This window comes from Brachionichthys hirsutus, chromosome 20 (genome assembly GCF_040956055.1).
Source record: "Brachionichthys hirsutus isolate HB-005 chromosome 20, CSIRO-AGI_Bhir_v1, whole genome shotgun sequence".
Taxonomy (NCBI): Eukaryota; Metazoa; Chordata; class Actinopteri; order Lophiiformes; family Brachionichthyidae; genus Brachionichthys; species Brachionichthys hirsutus.
In genome coordinates, this window is record NC_090916.1 from 7,485,630 (window position 1) to 7,505,999 (window position 20,370).

Genomic DNA, 20,370 nt, shown 5'->3' on the forward strand with positions numbered 1-20,370 from the left:
CCTCCTAGCTGACAGAACAGTTTCTAACAAGCGAGTCATGACCTTGTTTTCCCACAATTCTTGATTTAAAACATGCCGTTGATGCAATAAAAAACAACAACAACAACAACAAGCTTCCACAAATCACAGCTCCTGCATTTAATTAGTAATAAACTTTGTGTTGTACTCATCAGCTCAGCTGCAGCACCGCTTACACCGCCGCCGCATGGCGTTCCGTAATTAACCGGAGGATTAAGGTGCACCTTACAGTTTAGCAGATCACAGGCACACACATTATAATTAAAGCAATTAAGTCTCCTATCGCTCTCTTTGCCTCGCTAAATTCACACGCAATAAATGCATAATATGCGGCTGTGGAAATGAGATGGTGCGCCCCGGCTTGCAAATGTAATTTATTTAGAACTGTGACGGTTTGAGATAGTCGCAGGGAAAGGTGTGCGCACGGATATGAATAGTTTTAACGTTTATTCCCTTGATAAATATTACCTGCATGACGCAAGAATGTTACGTACAAATGATATTTGGTTTGTATGACACAGGAGACGCTACGCTAATTATCATATTCTGACAGAACTAAAATGCAATAAAAAAAGAACAGAATCTGTAACCTGCTCCACGCAGACAGCCCGTGTTTCTATGGCCTTCAATGTCCGCTCGGCACCATTAAGTCACGCGTGAAAACCAGTTTGCACTCTCTCCTCCATATATCTGACATCCTGTGTCCCCGAGGAGGCGCATGATTGGCCAGTTAATCGATTAAACTGCCGTTACGCTCTGGTAAATCTGCGTTTGGTGAGTCTGCACCAAACATACAGGTCATTTAATGTCATCGTTAGTCTCGTAACAGCAGCCACTTCTAGAGGTAACCACGTATGTAGGACAACAAATTAGTCCAGTAAGTGATACCGTTGTCCTTTGGGTCACTGACACTAATCGCCATGGTGATGCTGTGCCTTTGTATTGGGGAAATGGATGTAGGAGATTTGTGCACCGTGGTTATGAGTTATTCCACCAAATCAGTCCAGAATCATTTCCCAGTCTTTTCCCTTCTTGTCAGGATTAGTATCACATAAAAGAAAAGAGATCTTAATCCTGAGGTAAGGAGTCCCACTCTTCTGCATTTGTATCTTTAGCACCAATGGCAGAATCAAGGATTAAAGCGGTGAGAAAACGAGTTCCAGTTGGGGAAAATCGGGCTTCCTGTGTGCAGCAGCTCTGATTGCATTAATAGCTGAGCCGGATCTTGACCAGGTCGACCCTGGTGACGGCCTCTTCTCTTAGAGGGGGGGGGGGGGTAGGCGTCTTTTGGCAGCGCGACACATCAGCGGGTGTTACGGCCATTAAATGATTGGTCGCCCTATTTCCCTTCTTCCATATGGATAAAATGTTATCCCCAAGTGTGAAAGAATTGATTCCCGGGTTCGGAAACAATCGTTCATGTCTGCCAGGGTTTATGCTTCAAATCTGTACTTTCAAACACAAACAGTAAAACTCAAGCCCATATTTTTTTTGTAACTCCATTTTTTATAACAGACTATTCGGTTTTGTTCACATTTGCATTGCTCCTTATCTTGGCGTCCGTACTTAATATTAACTGTGCCGTTTTGGCTATGCGGCCAGCACGGTTGTTATAAGCTGTTCTTATTGTGCACACTTTACTTAACCTCGTGGAAACATTGTACCCAAAATAAAGACATCGGGACAATATATGGCTGCATAAGCAACACGAACGAGAACAAAGGGTGCGGCGATATAAGCCCGTCTCATCTGTTTTATCCAGAGAGGAGGAAACACCTTCCTGCTATTTATCTTTGAGCATCACTGCTGCAGCGTTTGCAGTCCTGCAACCTATAATAAGGTGTTTAGATGCTGCTGGAATCACACTGTCATACTGAGAAATACACGGGAGTTATCTTCAATCTTACTACGGTTTTCATTACACTTTCCCTCCCCCCGATGATGTGCAAACACGTGACGAAGCTCTCTCCACACAGGGGGGGTGGTGGTTAGTGTTAAGGTGGTGAAATCATTAGACATAGTCATTATCATCAAAGTCTCATCAGCAGACGAGAGGCCCGAGCCGAGAGACGAGGCTGCTGCTGCGTGAGATTGGGATGAGTCTGTTCGGTTCGCTCACAGTCGTCCGATCCTGTGAGGATGAAGCAGCATCTTTTCATCTCTCATGTCTCCCTTTGAAGTTTTGTGAAGAGTCCAGAGGGACACAGTTTGGCACCTGCTTTAGCCTCGTATGCAAAACCATTCTAATGTCATCTTATTTAGGCTGTTTAGTTCACATCCTCCTGTGCTGCAGAGGCCAAAGATAATCTTTGTTAATGGACTTCTGATTGGTCACTTTCATCCTGACAGCTTGGAGGCTTCTGCATCATGCAGAAACACCAGATTTCATTCCGTTTGTTATTTTTATTTTAAATGATGGATGTTTAGAATTTTCCGGAAGCACAGGGTACTGCTGGTTATCGGAAATTCATTGCAATAATTTAGCGGTTTATTGACGTTCTTTGTATTGACTTTGCTCTGCAGACCCACGGCTGCAGCGTGGGACTCGGGCCTGAGGTGTGTGTTCATTTAAAGGACCAAATATTCCATTGTTTGAGTAAACGGGCCTGCAACAATTTACCCTCAGGGAGACATGGAGGAATATGGAGCCAGTTTCCCTGGCTTCGGAGATGTGTGAGCCTCCAATGTGCAAGAAGCGGAGCCACGTATCTGCTCTCTGCTTGAATCATTACAGAACCTTCTCCGTTTCTTACCCAATTTCTTACCTTCCTTGCGGCGCTATTGGTGAAAGGATCCAGATGTTGATTTCTGGGTTCACAGATTATCGTCGGTTTAGACAATATGAAGGTAAGACGAATCGGTTCTTAAGATTTCCAGTGTTTCTGAGCGCTGCAGAAACACCTTCCTTATCGAGCCCAACAGTGAATATCGAGAGCGACACAAACCTTGTTAAGTACAATAAAGAGTGAAAATTGTGAGCAGAATTTCAGCTTTTACAGTGCTTGACGTCTCGAGTTGTATTTGATCAACGCGCCGGGTGAAAGTCTCCGTTCCTCAGCTGTGACTTTATCCTGACTGACAGACAGGGATTTTGGCTTTCCTCTGCCGTCACCTTATTGATCTGCTGGCATCGCTGTCATTAATGCAAACTCTTGGAAGGGCACGAACCGATCGACTGGAGATGAGCCTGATTCCGAAGAGACTCGGCTGCTGTGTCAAACATTAATACAATACAATACTTTATTAATCTGTCCCTTGGAGGGCAATTTGGCTTACAGCAGTTTGAACTGCTGCTGGTCGCAGCGTGCGCATGCGCCCGGGCAATGCGGGTGAAGTGTCTTGCCTAAGGACACAACGACAGTGTACACATGCGCCTGAGCCGGGGATCGAACCGCCAACCTCCCGGTCATAGGACGACCCTCTCAACCACTGCCCCACTGTCACTGTCGTAATAGGAAGGAATATGATAGATAAAGGGCGGCTCGGTGGCGCAGTGGTAAGCACTGTTGCCTCACAGCGAGATGGTCGCGGGTTCGTCTCCGGCTTGTGGCCATTCTGTGAGGAGTTTGCATGTTCTCCCCGTGTCTGCGTGGGTTCTCTCCGGGTTCTCCGGCTTCCTCCCACCACCAAAGACACGCAGCCTAGGCTGATTGGTGACGCTAAATTGCCCGTAGGTGTGAGTGTGTGTGTGGCTGGTTGTCCGTCTCTGTGTTGCCCTGCGATGAACTGGCGGCTTGTCCAGGGTGTCCCCCGCCTCTCGCCCATTGACTGCTGGGATTGGCTCCAGCTTGGCCCGCGACCCGATAGCGGAATAAGCAGTTAGAAGATGGAATGGAATGGAATGATAGATAAATATATATATATATCGCTGCTTGGGATCGGGACATGACGGTATAAATAATCTTTTGCTTCAGTACAAAGTCAAACATTTTTCCGGTTGGGCTGTTAAAGGTCACCTTTTTCTCCGGTTCTGTAACAATCATGCGTTTTCTCAGGCTCTCAAGGCCGAGATTGTCCACAATGGGGAGCTTCAAAATTGCATTTCTGCTTTTTGAAAATGGTGTTCTGTTTGCTTCATTAGCTCGTGACCTTCAGCAAGCGGGCCCGACTGGGAGGATGGGAGTCGGCGCCTCCGACAGAAATGGATTGCTGCGGGGCGGCGCTGAGAACACCTTTTGGTTCTTGTTCACGAGGGGGGGTGAAATAGAGTGTGAGATGCAGATTTGTGCGACTTCAGAAGCAATGCAGATCATTATGGTGGAGCGTGAGCTGAAGTCTTTGTCGCACCTGTCGTGATGGCCTCTGGGTAGTGGTTGAAATAATGAGCGCCCCAAATAAAAGCAGTCAGAATGAGTTTCCTCGGTGCAGCGTTGGGAGCTCGGCCTTAGAAATAGGGTGAGATCGATGCTCAAGAAGGTCAACGGGAGCCACTTGTAAAGGTTCTTGCCTCTTTAATTTGCAGCAGATATTGCTGCAGGAATCTATCCACAGCTAAATAAACACTTAAAGCCCACCGTTCTCCTATTCTTCTGCAGGGTAACGTTTGGTTGCGGGTACATTTATAGCAGACAATCGAGTTGGGCCGCTAACAGATGCAAATAGAAAAGCACTCGGAGAGCGCAGACCTCCACCAAGCAGCTCATTCCCCTCCTAATTGGATTTACACCGCCCACACGGGCAGTGTAAATCAACAACAACGACATTTTGAGTTATCTTGCTACCAGACGGACAGACAGACCATAACCTCCTTGGCGGTGGTAACAATCGAATTCGCCAAACATAAAAGGAGATGAAATATTAGCTCCACGTTGATACATTATGATGCATTTACAGCTTGTCCTGCTTTCCTGAAGAGAAAAACAAAGAAAAAGGTCTGTAACACAAGAATACGGTTATCTCCAGTGAAACATCAGGCCATAAAAAAAAAGTGAACAAACAAACATCGACACGTCGACTTGCGGTTTGTAATAAATACTAGATGATCCATAGAGCTGGAGTTGATGGCAGCTGAACTCTATATTTGTGAGGTAACCTAATAACACCCTGACAAACCGCCTCAAGGAAGGGCTTGTTTAAGGATGCGTCCTGCTTGAGCCTGGGAGGAAGCCTTGCATGAATGAGAGGGTTGTGAATATTGAATTACCCCCAAAGTCCAGGGATGAGTATACAGTATATGCTTTATTCCCAATACGCACTACTGTAAAATACATTCATTCCTGTAGAGCTTTGTTTGTTTTTTTTAGCATTAAAGCCTAAATCCCCCCCCCCCCCCCCCCCCCGAGCTGGTGAGACAGAAGAAGTGACTCAATAATTTAGAGGTGAGGAGGAAGATGAGATGTTTTATTTTGGAACAGGCGGAATCCTCTCAGCTTGATTGGCTCCCTGCGGTATGTCTCCAGTCCTGCACGTGTCATGGCGTATTAAGGATCGTGAAAGTCTTTAGAAAGGGAGATGACCTGAGAGATCCATTTAGCTTGTAGTTAATAAATAACTGGATTGTGCTCGACTTGATTAGCATTGCTTGGGATGGACGAGTGCATCGGTCCAACACTGGGGGGGGGGGGGGGGGCACACTGGGTGAAACGTATCGATATTCTGAATAATAATGACTGTTCTCTGACCTCTTCTGTAACACGACTTGGAATGGATTGCCACTTGGTTTATTCCAGGCGTTGTCATATTCAGAAAGTGTAATGGTTTCATTCATAAGTATTTCTGAAGGTTAACTTTCTTCTGCCAAAACGCTATCGTCCAATCAGCAAACTCCTTTCAAATCCCGCCTCCGTCTGGTTTAGTTAGACGTTAATTCAATTAGTGCACATGAAAGCTGGCATGCAGCACAACACGCCAGCTAAACATCAGTTAGCATTGGCATTGGAACGGTGGTAGGTGAGAGTGGTGACGTTTGAGTGTTTAATGTGGTGTGTGTGTGTGTGTGTGTGTGTCAAACTAAATCCTTTTATCGTTCATCAAGTCATAAAAAGTGCATGACTTTGTTTCAAAGGGAGCTTTTGCTCTTCACTTTTTCCCCCTCCCTCATCTTTTCTCCACTATCCCTTTTTTTTAATTTGTTGACGGACTTTGGTCTGCAGTAAACAAAGTCAACAAAGGCTGTTCAGCACCGTCCCACTGCTCGGCGCGCTGAATTATTGACTTGGTTTTTCAGACAGGCGGCGCGGCGCTTTGTTTCTCACGGCAGAGCGGGAAGCTCGGGATGGTCTCGTGTTTATTTTTTGGTGTTGAACTATAAAGCCGTCTCTGTTTTCTCGCTCGCTCTCTCTTTGCTGTGAGCGGGAATGGCGGCGCGGTCAGATTAACGGCTCTCTGGATGGCTGCATGTATTTTTGGGATGGATTTAAAGGTCAATCTCATGCACAACAGTTTGCTGCCTTTATTTTTAGCTCCAGCGGTTGCCAGTTTGGGCCCCACTGATGCTTGTGGGCTAATGCCCCAAACACAATGCACTCCACGCTGTTTGAGGCTGCACACCACCTATACCGTTACACATCTGTGCTCGTTTGTGATGCTGTAGAGCCAGGCAGCACATCTTCTGCCTGCATTATGTCTTTGTTTCATTTGCTCTCTAAGCAGATGAGAAAAAAAGGCTGCAATAAGTGATTTATCGTAAGTGTGACAAATGTTTTTCAGGCCTGCCTAAATATTGGGAAAGCACTGGCTTGCTTTTAAAAATGAAACTGGAATCGTAACTTGCATCTGTTCATTAAATCGCTTTAGAAGTGTTTTTGGCATTCCTTTTTTTTTATTTTTATCGTAGCCCTGCTTTTAAATGAAGACATGAATTATTAATGCGATATGAGAAGATATAGAGCTTCTTTATTAACCCTGCATTCCTTTACTGTTAATCTTCCTGTCACCTCTAGGATCCACTTTAACAAAGTTGAAAGTTGGCCGTCTGCCGGATTACTATTAAAGTCTTCCAGCCGATGTGTTTTTTTTGTTTGTTTTTTTGTCTTTCTACAGGTCATCTATGCACTGAACACAAAAAACGACGAGCACGAGGCAGCCATCGCCACTCTGAAGGAGGCCCACGAGGAGGAGGTGCAGCAGATTCTTTCTGAGACGCGAGAGAAGATTTTACAGGTTTATTCTGACATCCTACTTTTAAGACTATTTAAGACTAAAGTGAACAGTTTGCAAAATGCAACTGGAGGTCGAATAAAAAAAAAACTTTGTGCAACTAGTGAAAATAAAGTTAAGGTGGGATTTGTTAACCCGTTGAATGAAATCATAATAAAACATGCAGCATTTACAATCTGCCAGGGGGGGGTTACTGTTGGGCCTTGACTGAAACATAATGAAATGAACTGAAGTGAATGGACCCATTTATTCTCATTTAATTATATCTTTTTTATTTCATAATTAACTAAATGGCAATCAGATGCGCATCAGCCAAACCACTGAATGAAAACTTTTAATCAAAGACAGAATCCCGGCTGTTTGTTTACTCTTTTCAGGCAAATCTTTGCACTTGTGAATTTTGTTGAATATTATGGTTTAAAGGTTTAACTTGAACTTGATGCTTGCACCAGTACAAGAGTAAGATCAGCGATGAGATGGACCTGAAGAGGCGGATCCAGTCTCTGGAGGAGTCCATGGAGCTCCATGAGAGGATGAAGAGACAGGCCCTGGCCGAGTTCGAGAGCTACCGTCAGAGGGTGGAGGACATGCAGCTTTGCACCGAGGCTCAGGTAGGCAGGGTGTATGTGTGTGTGTGTGTGTGTTACGGCCGCTTTGTGCATCGGTGGCGTTATACTATCTAGATTTGCAGACAGCGGTGAAAGGACTTTGTAGGAAGGAACAAATGGAGCGTAATGAAAAGGCGTCTTTGTATCGGTGCTGTCGCAAGACTGATGGCCTCGATGTGAGAAAGAAAACACTGAACAGCTTTAGCCATCAATCACTCTGACGCTGCCTTTGACTTTATTATTCCCATTCACTAATAGATTAATTCCTGTATCGGAACATTTCCACAGCGTTTTATTTCAGAGCCGGTTGGGAACGCCGCGCTGCACAGCTTGTGTTCAGGTACAAATTGCATTTAGACGTTCGTGCAAGTCACTGATTGTGTAATTATCTGCTGCTGGGGGGAAATGAAATGCCGGCTTCAGACGGTGGCGCTGCTTTAAATGGAAGATGGGATTTTGTCATCTGGGAGAGGTGTTTGCCACCAGCTTCACCTCCTTCACGAGACCTTTACGTCGCTGGTGGAGAATACCCGGATCAATATGTCGCTGCTTGATGCTATAAAAATGCTAAATTAATGCTATTTGATTTTTATGTATTTTCTTTTAATAATATTTGGGCTTCTGCTTGTTTTCAATGTTAATTTAGATCCGATTTAGACCAAGCTGAAGCATCACCCTCTTTGGATTTTTTAAAAATATTTACCCATTGGTGTGAGCAGCCCACAAACCCAGATTATCAATCCTCCCGTCGGCTCGGTTTCTCATTCCTGCATTCCTTGGCAGCACACGCAGCGCGTTGTGTCCATGTCGAGGGAGGTGGAAGAGATGAGGCGGTCCTTTGAGGAGAAGCTGCGTACGTTCGGCCAGGCGCAGAACCAGTTTGAGCAGGAAAAGAGGGCCGCCCTGGAGGAGCTGAAGGCCCAGCACAGACAGGAGATCCAGGAGCTCCTCCGCAGCCACCAGAGCCAGAACGCAAACTACAGCAAAGACCAGGAGAAACTGGGACAGCTCCACAAAGCCGAGGTAACTAGTGGGAAAGTGGAGCAGCTCGCTGAAGCCCGGGAAAACATCAATCACAGTAGGGAGAAAATGGGGCAACAGCGACTTTCTGTTATTAACCATTTGTGTCCAACAACGAACCCAACGAATCTGTCGCCCAACGCTGTATCGCAGGGACATCCTCGTGTGGATGTCGAACTCCTCCTCCTCATCCTGTGCATCCATTGCAGGTGGAATCTCTGACGGAGCGGGTGGAGGAGCTCAAAAAGGACAAGAAGAGACTGGTGGAGGAGTATGAGGCCAAACTCAGCAAGGTGCAGTCGTGTCTCTGAATCTGTGTTACTCAGCGTCCGATGATTAACTTCAGCAAATGTCCGTTGATTTATTTCAAAACATTTCTGCATTGATGGAGGAATTTATTTCATTCCTCCACAGTTGAAGGGAAATGACGTGCTGTAGCTAGAAGCAATTAATTTCAATTTAAGAAAGCATCCATGAGCGCTGACAGCCAAGTCCTTTTGGCTTCAGCTTTTGCTTACTTTCATTAATTTAGCATGAGATTATATATTAATGAGAAAGCTTTTCAAGCCATCGAAAATCATTTCCAATTCTCCGTCAGTAAAGGAGTACGATAAAACATTATTTCCATGTTACAGTCTTCTCACTTAAACTTCTATGCTTCCATATATGTGTTTGGCTGAAGTTAAAGACGCATCAATCTGTTTTCAGGCTCAGGCCTTTTATGAACGCGAGCTGGAAGCCATGAAGAGAACCCAGCAGCTCACTGCCGACAACCTTCTGGCCTGGAAACGTACCGAGGCCGAGCTGCGACGGGAATTTCAGACTCAGGAGGCCGCGCTCCAGAAAACCCTCGGAAAACTGAGGGCCGAGTTGGCCAGGGTGTCGGATGAAGCTCGAGAGAACCGGGAGAAGTCCTACAAGCTTCACTCGTCGCTCAACGCCTCTGAGAGCGCCGTCAGGGTAAGTCCAAACAGCTGATTTGGATGCTCCAAAGGCGGCATGCGTTTGTGTCGCTGATGTTGAAACCGGAACGAATTAATTCTATCAATGACCATTTTCTGATGGCGTTTTAATGGTTTATTTCCATATGAAGTAATTAACAGATATACATTTTATTTCTCACATTTTCCATGATCCAGACATTTTTTGTTTTACTAATTCAACAGCCGATTAAGTGTGTTACCATTTCAGTGATGTTTGTATGATTTTGTAGGGCAGAAGTAGAATTTCAAAAAAGATCTACTTGGGAAGAGAACACAGCATTTCTGGTTCCTGAGGTCTTGCGTCGTTTGTCGTATACTCACATGATTACCTCCACCGCTGAGGGGAAATGGTTAAGTAGGTCTGTGTTGTTGTTCCGATATGCTCTGTTTGTGTGGAAGTTTTTACTGATTGTACAGAAGACAGGACGACTCTTTTCTTCTCAGACTCGCTAAGAACATGAGCAAGGCCAGCAGTCATCATTTGTTATCAGAGCATTTAACTGTGACCCGGATTAGACGTCTCCAAACCAGCTTGACTTAAAAGCTCCTCTAGATTTCATCTTGATTCTGATCTTGTTCTTTTTTTTTTTTTTAAGTCTTTTTGCAGTGCGTAGCTGATAGATTGCATTGTTGCTCAGGTAATATAATAACGTTCTCCTAATAACAGCCTCAGTCAATGAACATATCCTTTAATCTGCTCCTGCTGTGAGCCAAAATCTAATACATTTATTTTTTTTATATAACACCTTCCTTTCCAAGTTTTCAAGATGCTTCTGCGAGTACGTCAATATGCAATAAAGTTTTAACTTGAAATATATAAAGAACGGCACCTAAACATACCAAACCAATGAGAGATGGTGCAAAACCAAGAAAAGACGAGGAACCTTGAAAGTCCAATCCAAAAGACAAGATGCACAAAATATCTGTGCATTAATGATTAAACAACAGTCAGAAGCACTTCTGGGTGGAGTTAAGATGCTTCTGTTTTTTAGCTTCGTTGCTCTCTGTCATGCTCCTTTAGTTCATGATTTAGTATACAAATCTCCAGAGAAATGCAAGCAGATGATCGCTTGGAGAAACTGAGACAGATGTAATTAATGGCTGGCTGTTCACGAGCTTCTGGAGGAACATGCATGCCAAAAAATTACAAATTGCCTCCCAGCTACATTAAATTGTTGCTGTCACTGCAAAGGTTGGGATATTCTTTGATATAAAACAATAAATCACCTCCGTTCAAGGACTGAAACGAGGGTTTGTTTCTGTGAGGATGTGTGTTTTTGATTTAGTGCTTAAATATGACCTTAGTTGTAGTTAGTGACAAAATATCTCAGACTCTTTTAACACAGAAAAAATGGAAAACAGAGATAATTAGGACCCCTGCCCCTCCAGCTACTTTTATTCCTGCTGAAGAAACATACTAAAAATTCACTCGCTTAAGAGGAAGCTATTTCTGATGATGTCATCATGAAATAGTGTAAAATATAGAATAGAATAACAAATGTTTCCTCTTAAGACATAAACCTTCACCGGGTCCTCACATAGACATACAAAAAAGTACACACACACACATCACATGTAATTTCCGTACCGGTAAGTAACGCAGGTTGTAACTTGGACAGTATCTGTCTATATCATATAAATTAAGGCTTAATCATATTAATTCAGGACTGTCACCTTTCTTTTCAATTTCAGCTATTTAGCCTTTTGACGAAAAACATCAATTTTTGCTGCAAACCCTAAAAGAACATTTCTGAAAATAAACCAAGTCGGAGGCCCCTAACCCAATGTGCTGAAACTCACAAATCAATAGCTCTGTAACCCTCAGTGGTCTGATTTAATCAACCTCGTTCTCTTCTGATATTGCTCACAGATGCTAAGAGTAGCTACCGCTGTGTGTGCTAAACAGAGTTTTCCGTGTTTGATTTGATTCCGCCCCAGGACTTAACCAAGCAGCTGGATGAGGTGACCCAGAACTCAGAAATTGTGGAGATCCGTCAGAAGGAGGCTGAGTGCGAACTCGAGGCAGCCAGAGATCGCGTTCAGCAGCAAGCCACTGAAATCCTGCTCAAAGCCAGTAAGACCTTCGCCACCTCTTCCTCCGTCGCTGTTTGTAATTTTACAACCGCGCAATCATTTCTCTGCTTGTCGTGCAAGTGCGTCAAACAAATCATGTGACATCTTCGTCTGACGCCTGTAACACTTTAACGGCGTGACTGTCTGCCGATGATGTCGCTTCATTTGACGTCTTTCCCCTCACGTCTGTCACAGGTCAGATCAGCAGCCTGCAAGCCACCCAGATGACCCAGGAAGCGGCCATCAGGGACCTGGACAACGAGAGAAGTCGCCTGAAGGACAAAGTGCTGAGGATGGAAGAAGAGAGGGAGTCTCTGCAGAACCAGTGCCAGGCCCTGGACGAAAGGCAGAAGCAACAGCTCCAATCCCTGGAGAAGGTGTGTGTGCGTGTGTGCGCATGTAGTTTCTACTTGGAAGTTTGCATTCTGTCTTTAACTGAGTTCTTCTTCTTTGTGATCTCCCAGTAATCCACAAAGAGAGACCAAAAGTAAAAGGCAATTAGTGTCGGCTGTGAAGCGCTTCTAAAACTACTGCAGCAACCAAAATGAAAGGAAAACAAGTTCTTCTTAAATTCTGAGTGGAATTGCTTTTTTTTTTTGTGCCGCTGAGTTCTCTGTGACTCTGCGGAGGCCGTGATAGATCTGTCGTCTGGCTGATTTTTGCCTCGCTTTTCTGAATGTGACAGGAATCATCGGCATATTTTTCAGGCGCGTTCACGTCGCTGCTCAGAATACGGGACGGCCGTCAATCGTACATCTGTCCTCCAGAGTAATTGTCATTCTGAATTGGCTCTCCGGACGAGAATGCAACAAATCCCTCATGGGGGGGGGGGGGGCAAAATGAATCTATAACCCTAAAACTGCCAAAGGGGTCACGTCTGTCAATAACTCCATTTACAAACTTTGACTGCGGCTGTCTTTAAAAATCAAGAGGCGTAAAGGTCAAAAGATTTAAGGGACAGTGTTGTCAGCAGACCGACCGTAGCCGACGGTAAATGCCAAGCGTTGCTGCTTCATGTGTGTTTTCCCATCCTTTTATCTCTGACATTTGTTCGGAGTAATCCTCTGGGCACAGGGAACGTTCTCCCGCTGTGAATTTCAATGTGGTCCCCGGGATAATAGCGGATCCTGCACCGCATAAACTTTACGGCACCTTTCGGTTACAGCCGCGGCACCAGCCCTCAGTAAACGGATTAATCGCGTTAAGCTGTTGTTGGCGGTGTTGAATGTACAGTCTTGGGCCCCGTAAACAAAAAATGTTTGCGTTTATAAAGCTAATCTGGTTATACACGTTGTAAGCAGAATAGGACGACTGTTAGAGCGCTTCGCTACAAGCCTGCAAGATGTCATCCCAACAACCAACAGTTGTATTTATTTAGTACATTTATTTATCTGTTACTGCCTGAAAGCAAAGAGTTGTGTCTTTATGCACATGAAGATATATATTTATTTTTTTATTCATGGCGTCTCTGAAGTTCGTTGTATAATAAAGAAACGGCCGCATCCACAGCTGATTTTACGTCTCATCTCATTACAGTCAGATCATTTCAGTTCACACTTTCACACTTTTTCTGTGGCAGATGACAATTTAAATAATGAATATGCTGCTCATGTTCCCATTGGGGCTTCTTTTTTTATTTATTTTTTTTGCTAATTAAACTTGTGTTAAATCCTTGCGATGAAGACGCAGCTGTTCCTCTGATTAAACCCAAACCAAATGGCCGATGGATTTTTGTTTGATTTGTTGTTGTTTTTTATATTGTGAATTAATTTCATTTGACTTCATTTTCCTGTGACTTTAGTTTTGTCATCATAGTTTCAATGACAATCCCACTGCACTGCTTTGTATTGAGGACATTTCTTCATCTGCCGGCCTGTTGCTTCTAAAATATACTGTTTGGAGCGCAGTAGAACTTTTAATCATCGGACTTCATCTTTATTCCTCTATAAGCCTCATCCTTTGGCTCGTATCCATCCCTCTATATTACTGCTGTCTCTATTATCCCTGCAGTTTGAACTAGATGAGACAGCTCCCTTCAGATTCAGCTGCCTCTCATCGCATTGATCTACAGACCAATCAAAAATAGCTGATCAAGCAATATTTTTATGATATTATATTGATATTTGGTAGCAGCAAACACGAAGTAACATGCTGTATATAAAAACAAGGCTAACTAACTTTAGTCTACGTGAAAAGCTCATTTTTCTTTTCATTAAAAATAAAGTGCAGATGAGCTGTTTGCTGATATTAATATATGAAATTGTGAAATCAGACCCTGCTGTTTAGAAGATTAGTAAATATTGCTGCTCCTGTCATTTTTTGACAGATTGTTCAGAGCTCAGCTCATCTCAGGTAAAGATCACATTTACGGTGTTAACGTTATGTTGTAATAGAAACTACTACTCGATGGAATCGGCTATAAATCCTCTTAAACTTGGCGGGTTCTTGGGTTTTAGTTATATTAAGCATGAATGTGAAACACACAGAAGATTTCTGCCACAGATGGACGTGATACAGGATTGATTTCTTGGCCGTCGCTTAGTAAACAGCGACAGTATGTCTGAAAAATGGAACATATGGTGCGAATGTCACTCCGAGCTCTCGCTTGCTATTACAGCACTCATCTTTGAGGAGGATTAAACTCTGCACGTCTGTGTTTATTCATCGGGCGTGTTTTTGTGTGTGGGGGGGCGGGTTTAGACCCTGCGTGAGGACAAGGCATCCCACGAGAAGCATGTGAGCAACATGCGAGCCCGATCCGAAGAGGAGGCCAGCCAGATGAAGGACAGCCAGGCCCGAGCTCTGGAAGAACTCGCCAAGAAACACAGGGTGACCCTGGAAAATGCTCTGAACAGCGCCGAGAAAGACAAGAGCCGTCTGCTGGCAGTGAGTACACAACAATGCACGCGTACAACTCTTCACAGAGGCGTAGATTCATATACAAGATGCCATTTGTGTGGGTTTTTTTTTTTTTTTTTTTGATCATTCTGTGACAGGAAAATCATCATTAGCTCAACTTTTCTTTCATCTCCTCTACTTTCATCACTTTAAATTATACTGACTTGTCTGTGGTGGTTTTTGCTTCCCCAAGGAGCAAAATTATTAATTAAAACATCACAGAGTAATAATTATCCCCAGACAAATTGTTTTTCTGAATCCTGATCCTGATGTCGTTATTAGCTTTTAAAAACCTGGAAGCTTCTGTGAGAAGCTATGGGGGGTGGTGCGTTCAGGTGAATCGTAAAGCACACGCACCTTGATGTAGGGCTTGGCCACAACCTGAAGGAAGGTTAGTAGTGGCTCATTTTTGGCTTTTGGAGGATTGCCTAGCAGCAGACTTTCTCCAAGTACATACTAATGGTAGGGAATTCATGCGTTATAGTTTAATCATTGTATTTTGATACTTTCAGCCGTCTCCAGCTTCACTTATTGCACTAAACTGCACTTCGCTGAAAAGGACAGGAGAGAGATGGAACCCCTGCATACAGATGCTGCTTCCATGACAACTGGTAGCCTTTAAGCGTCACAGAAAATCATGTTATGTCAGCAGTGCTAGTGCTGTTAGCTAAAGTTAGCGGCTACAGTAGACAGCTTGTCAATTTGATCTGGAAGCGAGACGGGAAAAAGCCACCTCGGGATAAAAGCCTACAGCAGAGGAGGAAAGGAGGTTTCAGGGGAAACGGGTTGACTCTGACTCCGTCGGACCTCGAGGGGGGCAGATCGGCCTTATCTGCAAGAAAGGCCAATTATAGGTTCTCGGTGAATCTGTATCCCCAGACACAAAGAGAGCTGCCCGCATGGTCATCTGTCCATCAGAGCGTTCAGACGTTTTCATTCTAAAATATTAAACACGCAGCTCTCCCAGGTTTTATCCTCGGGGAGGCGAAACTTTCTCCTCCTTGTTATTAGTGTCATCAGTGGTTTGTGAGATACAAGCTGCCATGAATAATTGCCATTTTTCACACTTTATTAAGCTCAGATGAATTCCTATCATCGGTATCTGTCTCTCAGTCATCAATGCACCGGATTGGGGGGGGTTCCTCTTCTTTTTGTTTCACAGCATTGCTAATTAGATCCTCCTTTGTGATGAATAATGGTGACAAATGTCATTTGGCGTTGCTGCAATTTCCCCTCGGCCGAGATTGTCCTTGGAATGCAGGGAATCGTTACACAGAAACAAGTTTCTTTTCCATTCATCAGCAGGAATAATCAGGTTACGGTAACAATGCCGGAGCGTTCGCCTCACGGAAGGACGAGGCAGTCGTTTGAAGTATTTTTAGAAATGTGTAAAGGGGAATCTAGTCGATGTATTGTTGAAACAAAGAGGAGGGAGGAAGTCGGATTCTGGATCTGTGTTGTAGCTGTTGCTACGGTGATGTTAGTATTTTGCTCAAAGGTGCTGCTTCGCTGAATCACATCTCGGTGAAGCTAAAAAAGTTTGTTCAGTAAAAAGCACTTTTTTTATACGTCACTTTGCTGTTCTGTTCAAAAATTATATATATTTTTTGTTTTTTTATGAAAAAGACACGGAACAACACTGAAAACAACTCAACCTCCTGCTTTCTGCAGGAGCTGGAGCAGCAGTTTGAGAGAGAGCGCCTCTCGCTGGAGGAGCAGAAGATGCTCCTCAAGCAGCAGCTGGAGGAGCTGAGGGAGGAGCTGACCTCCAAAATGGCCGCAGCCCACGAGGAAGTAGGACGTCACACTTTCAACTTGTACCTGGACGTTAACGCGCTTCGATTCCAGAGGCGTAAAAGTTTTGAAATGACTGGAAAATAGGTTCAGCCGCTTTCCTCTGCGTTATCGGCATTTTAGTCATTTAGAATGAAAACGGAAGACTCAGCTACAAATGTTGGATTTTCTGCACTTAAGATAAAGAAGCTCGCGTTAAATCACCGAAAGCTACAGCACGGCTGCTAAATACTGAGATTATGTAGTATTTTAGTTTGTGTTGGGGATTAATTTCTCCCTCACTACTTCATCCGCAGAAAGTCACCTCCAAATGTTACAGAAACACGACTCTTATAATTTCTCCTTCTGTAGGCTTTGATTATTAGAAATTTTTATTGGAAGAATTTTTGATTAAAAAGACGTATAAAATAAATCCTCTTGCTGAGCTGAGTGCTGAAGTGTGACGGCGCAGAGGTGGCAAACGTGGTTTCGTCTCTTTGTCCAACTCTCTGAGCCTCCGTCCCTCCTCCCTGCAGGTGATCCGGCTGCAGCGGGAGGTGCAGCAGGGGGAGCGGGACTTTGGAACAGCCGAGGGACAGATTTCCACGCTGAAGGAGGCGCAGGACAAACTCCTGGAGGAGCTGGATGCCACCAGGGCCCGACTGAGGGAGACCAGCAACCTGCTGACTTCTCTTCAGGTCTGTGTTCGCCCTGCACTGCAAACCTTAAACCTAATGTCCTCCGCCAAGGCACTAAAGAAGACGCCGGAAGTTAAGACGCGGCATGGAATGATTCCACAGCCCACGCTGTAACGCACCAACAGTACCGACCCATTCTCCCTGGCGCTGCGGGACTCTTGCCTTATCGCCGTCTCCAGCCCATTCCTCCCGACCGGCTTTCCCTTTGTGCCCGGGTGAACGGTTCGCCGCAGGAGAACGCATCAGCGAAACACAATGCTGCACCTGTTGTCGTAGCGGTCCATTAACAGTGATGTAACACGGGGGGGCTTCGGCACAGAAAGCAGCAGCAGCACTTTCCATTTAAACCCGTCCACCCGTCTGTCTCCTCACAGGGAGAGCTGGAGACACAGAAGCGCTACCATGATGCCAAACTCATCACCACCAAAGAAGAAGAGAAACACAAGATGGACAAGATGGCTCTCGAATTGGAGCTCAGATGGACTGAAACACTCAGGTGTGTGTGTGCATGCGTCTGTGTGTGTAACACCTGTCTTCCTTATCTCGTCTTTTGACAAAGAGAGGGCGTGAAATTACGAGTGTATGGAAGTCTTACTATTTCTGCAATTCCATTGACTGTGACGGAGCATTATTCCCAGAGGGCTTTGCAACTTCTGTGTTCAATCCGGTGTTAAAGCCCTCAGCTTTAGTCTCCGTTAACATCCACCGACCTTCGAAGTCTTATTATTCAGACGCTCCAACGACTGAAATTGGCTGTTTTTAGACGTGAACTGATCAAAACGATCCCATTAGAGTTTGTCTCGCCATTAAATTGCGTCTTTGTGGTCGATTTCGAAGCTCTGTTGCTGCTGAATGGCTGCTTTAATATCTGTTGTTTCTGTGACAACATGGCATCGTTTGCTTTTCAATTCACTTACCTCAGAGAGACGATTTCAGCCAATTGGGCCGCATTTTATCAGGAGACAGTTCCGTCTAATCTGCATTCATCCTCGTCTTCACCTCCCTCCGTCTGCCCTCCTCTCTCGTCCTCGCTGACAGATGTTGGAGAGCGTTGCTTATTAGGAAGACCAGAGCCCTTTGAAGCCCAAGGCGGTGTGTGTGTGTGTGTGTGTGTGTGTGTGTGAGAGAGAGAGAGAGAGAGAGTGTATCAACATCTATGGCTTTATACTGAATGATGTAAAGCATACTGCGTGATGAACATGACAGTCTAACTGCTATACTGGTCGTGTGTGTGTGTGTAGGTGTGTGTAGGAGTGTGTGTGGGTAGGTGTAGGTGTGTGTCTGTGTGTGTGTCAGAGTGACCACCTTCAATCTGACACTCAATGTGACAAAAAATGTGTTTGTGTCAATACTTCATTTCACAGCTGCCATTTCAACTCCCACACGGCTACTGCGTTGGCAACACACGCCCACGCACACACACACACACACACACACACACACAAAACCAAGGCCTTTCAAAGAGCTGTAATAATAGTAGTAATTCTCAGGAGAGGCAGCGTTTCAGGGACATTTTCTTTTCCCCAGCCAACAATATAAAGCTTGTTTTACCCTCCTCTTTCACCAGATTGTGTTGTTGCACTTCAGAGACATACAGATGGGGGGGTAGAAGATCCGCGTCTTTAGCCAATGTCATAAATACTTAGAATGATTTGTTGACTTCAGGGCAAAGCAATATTCTTCTTCAGGTTTTACCACGTTTTAAATCACAAGTCATTTTGCAAGGTCTGGACAAAAATAACGTTTTAATACAGTTGCAGTTAAATCCGATGAATTCTGCCGTCGATTCATTTCTGCACTATTAATTGGGCCGCATCGCTCGGGCATCCATCGGCCAGTTCTTCTTCCTCCTCGGTCTGAAACGGAGGCTGTCCGTCTCTTTCGTGCTGCAGGCAGGAGTGTAAGAAGCTCCGCGAGGAGCTGAAGGAGGACCACGAGGAGGACAAGGCCTCTGCTCTGGCTCAGCTGGCGCAGAGTAAGGAGCAGGAGCTGAGCAATGCGAGGGAGACCTGGCAGAGGAAGGTGGAGGACCTGTTGGAGCAGGTAAAGCAGCATTGCATGTGGACAACGGTACGGGCGTAGGTGTTCCCGCTCGTAATATATATGCAGATGAGATAGCATAGAATGACATCATAATGGAGCATTTTGGGTGTCTCGTGGCCTTAATACGAGGTCTAACTGGTCAAAAGAGGCGATTACTTGGTGTGTACGCGGATGGACCGCTCTATTGTGCGTTCTTTCCCAAATATAACCATGAAGGCAAATTAGGCTCAAAGCCATGTGTGCACATTTAATGTGATTATATTTAATGCTGGTGTCTGTTCCTCTTTAGATCTCCCTGTTAAAGCAGAGCCTGGAAATGCAGCTGTCCCAGTCCCAGTCGTCCCTGCAGCAGCTGCAGCACCAGTTCAGCCAGGAGAGGGAGCACCTGCGGATGCAACTGGACGAGCTGCAGACGGAGCACCAGAGGCGGCAGCAGCGTCTGCACGAGGTCCACTGCTGCTCCATGAAGGACATGGAGCACGCCAGGCAGAGGAACCTGAAGGTGGGCGGCGGCGAACGTGTGCATGCGCACACAAAAAAAAGTGTTTTCAGCTGTGCTAACATGATTGCACAGGGTTTCTGATCATCCATTAGCCTTCTGACGCAATGAGCAAACACATTGTACCATCAGAACACTGGAGTGATAGTTGCTGGAAATGGGCCTCTACACACACCGATGTAGATATTGCACCAAAACCCAGACGTTTGCAGTTAGAATAGTCATTTGCCACATGAGCTATGCATAGATTGTATTTCCGATCGGAAAAACAGTGCTTTTCTTTCAAAATAAGGACATTTCTAAGTGACCCAAAAGTTCAGGCCATCAGAAGAACTGATCAAGGAGTCAAGCAGCGATACTGACAGCTCATTTACGCCCCTTTATAATGTCAAAAATACGCATATATGTACTAACATACACACGGCTCATTTGGCCGAGGAAATGTTCTTCAAGTGCTAATCCTTCCATTTCACCGTCAAGGTCGATTTGGATCGACTGTACATCATAATTCCAAATCCCCTTTGCGAGTCGGACGTTCTAATTGTGTTCCTGCTCGGGTGGGCAGAATGGAGGCCGGGAAGCGGCTTCCTTGCGCGTAAATGTGGGGGGGGGGGGAAATATATCACATTTGAGGCACAGCATTTAAGAAACCGACAGTC

General features: G+C 45.0%; 1 protein-coding gene across 1 annotated transcript in view; it reads left to right on the top strand.

The window, feature by feature from the left end:
* Window positions 1–20,370, top strand: part of fam184ab (family with sequence similarity 184 member Ab) — a 50,821-nt gene that overhangs the window by 16,888 nt on the left and 13,563 nt on the right. Inside the window, exons 2-14 of the mRNA XM_068753752.1 lie at window positions 7,000–7,119; window positions 7,569–7,727; window positions 8,508–8,747; window positions 8,954–9,037; window positions 9,453–9,704; window positions 11,666–11,801; window positions 11,996–12,177; window positions 14,501–14,686; window positions 16,370–16,492; window positions 17,008–17,169; window positions 17,544–17,669; window positions 19,066–19,212; window positions 19,502–19,714. Coding sequence (XP_068609853.1) covers window positions 7,000–7,119; window positions 7,569–7,727; window positions 8,508–8,747; window positions 8,954–9,037; window positions 9,453–9,704; window positions 11,666–11,801; window positions 11,996–12,177; window positions 14,501–14,686; window positions 16,370–16,492; window positions 17,008–17,169; window positions 17,544–17,669; window positions 19,066–19,212; window positions 19,502–19,714 — 2,130 coding nt within the window. The remainder of the gene's footprint in view (window positions 1–6,999; window positions 7,120–7,568; window positions 7,728–8,507; window positions 8,748–8,953; window positions 9,038–9,452; window positions 9,705–11,665; window positions 11,802–11,995; window positions 12,178–14,500; window positions 14,687–16,369; window positions 16,493–17,007; window positions 17,170–17,543; window positions 17,670–19,065; window positions 19,213–19,501; window positions 19,715–20,370) is intronic.